This window comes from Dryobates pubescens, chromosome 1, assembly GCF_014839835.1.
Source record: "Dryobates pubescens isolate bDryPub1 chromosome 1, bDryPub1.pri, whole genome shotgun sequence".
Taxonomy (NCBI): Eukaryota; Metazoa; Chordata; class Aves; order Piciformes; family Picidae; genus Dryobates; species Dryobates pubescens.
The window spans coordinates 32,107,582-32,114,646 of record NC_071612.1 but is presented as its reverse complement, the minus strand read 5'-3'; the positions used below and the strand labels follow the sequence as shown (position 1 = coordinate 32,114,646).

The 7,065-nt window shown below is 50.6% G+C and overlaps 1 protein-coding gene across 1 annotated transcript; it reads left to right on the top strand.

Moving 5' to 3' along the window:
• Positions 1-1,760: 1,760 nt before the first annotated feature.
• RASL11B (RAS like family 11 member B) lies at positions 1,761-4,702 on the top strand. The gene is made up of 4 exons (XM_054163446.1): positions 1,761-1,925; positions 2,013-2,069; positions 3,245-3,321; positions 4,151-4,702. Exons 1-4 carry the CDS (start codon positions 1,799-1,801, stop codon positions 4,616-4,618), a joined length of 729 nt encoding a protein of 242 aa, XP_054019421.1. The 5' UTR covers positions 1,761-1,798; the 3' UTR covers positions 4,619-4,702.
• Positions 4,703-7,065: the final 2,363 nt, after the last annotated feature.

Here is a 7,065-nt window from a genome sequence, read left to right as displayed (position 1 = left end):
GCAAAGAGAGCTGCTCCTCTGTGGTACCTGGCACTGCTCAGCCCCAGGCATCATTCATGGTGTCTGCTCCCTCCTTTGGATGTGGGACAGCAGCAGCTACTGTGGGAGCAGCAGTTTGTTTCACTACCCAGGTATCTTTCCAAAGTCCAGGTGTCTTTCCAAAGGCAGATACAGTTCTGAAGCTTACAGAAAGCTCTACATAAACGTTTGCAGGAATGGTGATCTTTGCCCAGTGTAACCATCAGACTCACAGTTCTACCCTTGACTCTCTACACTTTCCCTGCTGTTTCCCAAACATTTTGGGTCTGTTCCTTCTTTTTGCATCATGAGCATTCAGTGTAGCCCAGTGTCCGTCACTGTGGGGTCTGTCTTTCCTCAAAACAGGAGAGTTATTGTGTTCTGCTCCTTTGCTTCTCTCCTAGCAAGCTTTGTTTCGTGCATGGGCAGGTTTTTTACGCCCTTTTTGTTGCTCAGGCTCCTTGCTTATGCTGACAAGTGTCTCCAGTGCTTTACACTGACCACTCCCAGCTCCCAGATTGGTACACTCCTCGGTTTCCCACCCACCTCTCACTTATATCTCTCTTTCCTTGCCATCATCTTCTGCTGTTCCTTTACCCTCTGTCATATCCTCGATGCACTCTACAACTACCTGAGGGGGGGTTGTAGACAGGCAGAGGTTGGTCTCTTCTCCCAGGCAACCAGTACCAGAACAAGAGGACACAGTCTCAGGCTGCGTCAGGGGAGGTTTAGGCTGGAGGTTAGGAGGAAGTTTTACACAGAGAGAGTGATTGCCCATTGGAATGGGCTGCCTGAGGAGGTGGTGGGGTCGCCGACGCTGGGGGTGTTCAGGGCGAGGCTTGACAGGATGCTTGGTTGTATGATTTAGTTGATTAGGTGGTGTCGGATGATAGGTTGGACACGATGATCTCGAAGGTCTCTTCCAACCTGGTTAATTCTATTCTATTCTATTCTATTCTATTCTATTCTATTCTATTCTATTTTCCTATGTCAGTGTATTGCAACTGCGTCGAGAGGGCACAGGCCTCTCTCCTGGTTTCAATTCTTTTCCCCGCAGTTGCTGCAGTTCTGTTTTTTTCAAACTCCAGGGCAGGGCTGGAGGGAAGGGGAAGCTATCCGGAGGGTTGGTACTGGCGGTCCGCACGGACTGACACCTGCCCTGGTGGGACCAGCACTGATTTAGCGACCCGTAATCGCTGCAGGCTAAGAACCAAGAGAGGTAGCCGAGACTTTATACCGTGCTGGGTATGTGTGAGTCTGGGGAGTACCCTGAGATATACCCTCAGCCCTGAAGCGCTCGGTCGCTTGCCGTTACGAGCCGGAGGTGGTTGACACCCGGGAGGCATGGAGATCGCACACACGCCCGTTTCCAGGCTTCTCACCCTGCCCAGAAACGCCTTGTTTCTGACAGCCTTCACCGCCTGACCCACGGCTCTGTCCCGCCGGGGGCCAGAGTTCCCCCCTGCCACTAACGGGACAGCTCACCCCTGGTCGCCCCCAACACGCTCCCGGCTCGGCTCGGCGGGGCGGGGCTCGGGGCGGGTCGCGCTGAGTGGCTGGCGGGAATGGGGCGTGGCTCAGGGCGTGTCACGGGGGAGGCCGAGTGCGATGAGTGGCTGTCGGGAGCGAGGGCGGGGCTTAGGGCGGGGCTTGGGGGCGGCCGGGAGCCCCGAGTGGCCGCCGGGGCCCGGGGCGGGGCCCGGGGCGGTGGCGGGGGCGAGAAAAGCGGCGGGGGAGCGGCGGCGGCGGGTACGAGTGTGCGGGGGGCGGTGGAGTGGCGATGCGCCTGACGCAGAGCATGTGCACCATCGCCGAGTGCGCGCCCGGCGGGGACGGCTGCCCCGCTGCCGCCCGGCCCCGCCTCGTCAAGATCGCGGTGGTGGGAGGCAGCGGCGTGGGCAAGACAGGTGAGGAGGGGGCGGCGGCGGGGCGGCGGCGGGGGTTGGCTCGGGGCCGCGGAGCGCGGCTAACGGCTGTCTGTGCTTGCCCCGCAGCGCTGGTGGTGCGGTTCCTCACCCGGCGGTTCATCGGCGACTACGAGAGGAACGCAGGTAGGTGAGCGGCGGTGATCCCGTCTTCCCGTCGGGATCGGGGATTGGGCTGTGGGGTGGTGGCGGCAGCCGGATGGGGCAGTGGGGGTTTCGGCTCCGGCCCCCGGTCTCCCCTGGAGCTGCTCTAGAGGTGGAGAACGAGGTGTGCCCGCCAAGCCCAGCACTGAGGCAGGTCCCACGTGTAAAAGAAAGAGCTCGGAGCCGGGGCTGTAAGTGCATCGCACAGGTAATTTTACCAGCTCAAGGCACCACCTTACGAGGCTGTTAGCTCAGAGGACTCGTTCCCTGTGTGGCCCCCGCAAATCTGTGCCTGGTAGCCCCCGGAAAAGGGTACAATGGTCCCAGCAAGTGCCCAGTTTATGGTCACAGCTTCACCAGCCGTGGGTTTCACTGCATCTCTGTTTTCTGACAGAATGTATATGGTGAAAATGTCCCCCCTAAAACAAGAAAACCTTCTGTAAACCTAATGCTTTTTTGTGAACCTTTGCAAACTGAATGCCAGCAGCTAGACAATGCCAGCTTAATGGGGGAAGTAAGATGTGAGGTTTATGCTCAAGTGCAGTAGTGTGGGAAGTCTGAGCTACTGTGAACATAAAATATACAGCATTCTGTTGAGGAAATGGCTTGGAAAAAGCCAAACAAATAAGAAAACCCCAAACCCACCCAACAAGGCTTTGAAGTCAGCCACTAAGAGATTCACTGAAGTGACAGGCAAACTGCTTTTTGATAGTGAAAGCTTTGCACCCTTACCTTTAGCATCTAGGCTAAGACAGGCTTTAAGAAGTGATGAAGTTTCAAGTTGCACAACATTAAAGGCTGAGCTTCTAAACAAGGCTTCTAGTGAAGGTCATGCGTTTCTGGGTTGTTACACACACAACTCACAACACTGGCACCTCACTTCATAAACAGATACTTTTCTTGCACATCTAATGGACAGCAGAAGCAATGTTTGTTGGCGTGTAGAGCGGTGAGCCTGAAAATGGTCAGGCATTAGAACAGGCTGGCCAGGGAGGTGGTGGAGTCACCATCCCTGGAGGTGTTCAAAACGTGCAGACATGGCACTTCAGGACGTGGTTTAATGGCCATGGTGGTGTTAGGTTGATGGTTGGAGTCAGTGATCTTAGAGACCTTTTTTAACTGAAAGGACTCAACGATTCTGTTGATGTTTTTGCCAGGTAATCTCTACAGCAGACACATCCAGATAGATGGAGAGATGCTGGCTATTCAAGTGCAAGATACTCCAGGAGTTCAGGTGAGCTAGATGCAGCCACGGGTCAGCAAAGCACCTCTGCATCTGTGTATGCCTGCATCCCTCTGCCTGCAGCATCTTCTTGCGGTCTATTTCAGAGCTTGGTGTCAGTTCTGTGTGGGAGAAGTGACAACTTGTGTTACAAGCAGTGAAGCCAGCTATGTTGGGTGGCAGTAGAAGAGAACACACCAGTGTGGTGAAGGCTTTTGAGTGGCTGAATGGCTTCAGTGCCTCGTTCCTGCATAGTGGGAACATTAGACACAAGCCCAGAAATGATTCTGTGCAAATAAGGTCCATGTGGAAGAAAATGTCACGACCACTGCCCAGCAGGCTCCGTAAACGTGTCTGAAGCAAAGCAAAGACTGCTGGCTTGTGGCTGTGCTCATTACTGTGTCAAGAAGTTAAAGTTTTGAACGTATAGACCTGAGTAATGCTGGATTGTTGCCTTTTTGAACTGGGCACCACTCCAGGTCTAAATGCTTCCAGCTCATATCTTTGCTTCCCCAGACTTACTGTCTAGCCAGTTAATTTCCCATTCTGTGGAACTACAAAGTCTTTCTCTGCATGAAGAACTACTCAGGTCAATTTTCCATCTGAGTATAGCAAACTCCAGTGTTAAATTCCAGCTTTTTGCAGCTGAATCAACATATGCATTTATTCACCGTGCTGGGATTAAGTTTGCACTTTCACTGTGAAATGCAAATACGTAGGGTCTGGAGCTGTGAAATGCTCTCTGGCTTTTACAGGCACCCTCAAAGACAGGTTCCTTTAATCTTTTATGACTTCAGCTATCTAATTGGAGACCACTCATTTTCTTTTATTTTTTTTTCAGATCCATGAACACAGCCTGCACTGCAATGAGCAGCTGAACAGATGCATTCGCTGGGCAGATGCCCTGGTGATTGTCTTCTCCATCACAGACTATAAGAGCTATGAGCTGCTCAGTCACCTTTATCATCACATCCGGCAGCTGCATCCAGGAAACGCTGTCCCCATTGTCATCGTTGCAAACAAAGCTGATCTCTTGCATATCAAAGAGGTAGAGCCTCAGCACGGACTTCAGCTGGCCAACATGCTGGGCTGTACATTCTATGAGGTATCAGTCAGTGAAAACTACAACGACATCTTCAATGCCTTCCATCTGCTCTGCAGGGAAGTCAGCAAGCAGCAAACCACCAGCACCCCCGAGAGAAGGAGAACCTCTCTTATCCCACGGCCCAAATCACCCAACATGCAGGATCTGAAGAGGAGGTTTAAGCAAGCTTTGTCTGCCAAAGTGAGGACTGTCACCTCTGTCTGACAGCAGAGCTGGCCTTTCCCAGTGCCTTGCCTAAGACTCAGACCTGGGCTGTTGGGCACATCTAGACTCCAAGGCGTTGTCAAAGAAGGACAGCTCGGGAAGTCTTGCATGGCTGTACATGGCGTGGAAAAAGACAGCAAAACCAAAAACCCAAACCTCTTGAAAGAGTTCTAGGCTATGACTTGCAGAACAAGTATTTTCCATTGGAAAAGGACCTCTTCTGTAAAGGAAACAAGCTTTCAGTTTGCCTTTTCTCCAGTCAGACAGATTTGGCTTTGATTTGTGCAGAAACAATCCTTTTTTTAGCTGCAACTCAGCTTGTACTCGATTAGGGCAACACCCTGAACTGCACTTCACTGCTTTAAAAGCAACCACTCAAGCCTTGTTTTCAGCTGGATGAAGGGCAGCATGACATATGTGCTTCGTTTCATTTCACACTTTTATTTCCCATCTATTTCAGAACAACATGAAATGGGTCTGTAAAAAAAAAGTGTAAAATAAGTGGATGTGACTGGATCTCAAGACTGTAAACAATGGTCCTTTAGTTTGTTGGGTGGGTTGTGGTGTGTTTTTTTCCTACCAGCTGTGTCATTGCTGACAACTTGACCAGAGGCTTTGTATGCAAAAGCATTGTCCACAGGGTGTAAATATCTAATTATAAATAGCTTGTGGGTTTTTTTTACTGTCTCAAAAAATACATGTCCAGACTAAATGATCCAACATGGAGCTCTCTGAGCAATGAGTGTGGAGTTGGAGTGATGGTCCACTACATCTGCCAGTGTAAGACACTTCTCCCTGTGCAGCAGGCACAGAAGGAATGTGTCTGTGATTCAGCGTGGCTGGCTCCAGGCAATGAAGCTGGTGGCTAGTTCTGAGCTGAGCCAGTCCCTCTTGCAGTGGAGCTGGTGGCTTGTTCTGAGCTGAGCCAGTCCCTCTTCATCCTTAAATGCATGTAGGCAGATTTCTACACAGCAGAACTTTTCTTTCTTCTTTCTTTTCACCTTGAGCCCAGGGGGTTCACAGGCTAAAGGCCTTCTACACATGCACTTTAAAAAGCCAGTTGTGCTTTGGTTTCAACTTGTAACTTATTTATTTTGTGTACAGCTGCTCCCTCCTAGGGAGGAGACTTTTTCATTCTTCCTGCCTGGTTCCACATTAAATTTTGGAATTGCACGTTTCCTTGGTGTGTTCTTGGGGGGGAGGGAGGGGGTGAGAAGCCACGGGTAGGTGTGGAGACAAAGCACTTGTTTTCTCAAGGTAGTTAACAAGAGGCAGAAGGCTCTTTCCTGCCTCTACCGCTGCTTTATTAGCATAAACCGCAGGGTAGGGGGGAGATCTCACAACGGTGTTACAACTTCCTTTTAAGAGATTCTTTTAGAAGAGGAACTAAATAAGGCAGGCAGAGACCTTTCAAATTAAAATGGGATTCTTGATTTTTCCCTTGTCAAAAAAGAAGTTAAATCCAGTGAGAAAGGAATGGCACCATCCCTGGAGGTGTTCAAGAGGGGACTGGATGTGGCACCTGGGGCCATGGTTTAGTCATGAGGTCTGGGGTGACAGGTTGGACTTGATGATCTTTGAGGTCTCTTCCAACCTTGATGATTCTGTGTGAGGTAGGTCAAAATCTGGAAGAGCACTGACGTCTTTTAAGGGAGTGCCACTTTATCTTTTTTTTCCCCTAGGGAGATGCTTTATCTGTTGAGCTGTGTCACAGTGAAGCACTTAGCAGATTAGCAGTCTTTTAGTTGATCAATTTAACAAATTAGTATTTTATTAATGTTCAAAATAGCTTTACTGGGAGGCGTCCTGAGGAGGGTGTTTCAGCTGAGACTTGGGTGGCTGCTGCACAGACTCAGCAGGCAGCTGTAGTCACTGGTGTGGGGAAAGGCTGTCAAGGTCCTGCTGATGACAACCTTCGAGCTACCAACCAAGTGACTTAGACTTGCAAACAAAACTGAACTTGCCCTTCCAGTCTGAGATTATCATCAAATACTGCTTAGCTTATTGGTATAGGAGTAAAGTCATTAACCAAGGGTGACTTCATGTTTTCTTCTGCTCTGGGAGTATCATTTAGTGCCACACACCAAGGCGTTAGGCACTTCTTGCCGTGGTCCAGCACCGCCCAAGCAAAGTCTCTTGTGCTGCTCCTGCTCACGTGTGGCTAGCAGGTGACCTCTCATCCCCCTGCCCTTTTCCCATGCACAGTCTATGAGTGGCTACTACAGCTATCTCCCCAAGAGGAGGAGTTAACTATTGCACTAGGAATGCTGGAGAGACTCCACTCCAGGCTTGGTCTGGGAAAGGAGCAGACTTTTGTGGCCATCTTCTTCCATCTCCTCAGCTACTGAATATGATGAGATGGTGGCTGAGTCACAGCCATCCATCACCACAGCTGTGGGGCCCCTGGCTGAAAAGATTCCTCCAGTGTGGGCCTGGAAAATGAGTCT

Bases quoted from the DNA above. Each gene is read 5' to 3' on its own strand.
- RASL11B (XM_054163446.1), top strand. From the start codon at position 1,799: ATGCGCCTGACGCAGAGCATGTGCACCATCGCCGAGTGCGCGCCCGGC. The intron at 2,070-3,244 runs GTAGGTGAGCGG...TGTTTTTGCCAG, and splicing joins CGACTACGAGAGGAACGCAG to GTAATCTCTACAGCAGACAC. The intron at 3,322-4,150 runs GTGAGCTAGATG...TTTTTTTTTCAG, and splicing joins AAGATACTCCAGGAGTTCAG to ATCCATGAACACAGCCTGCA.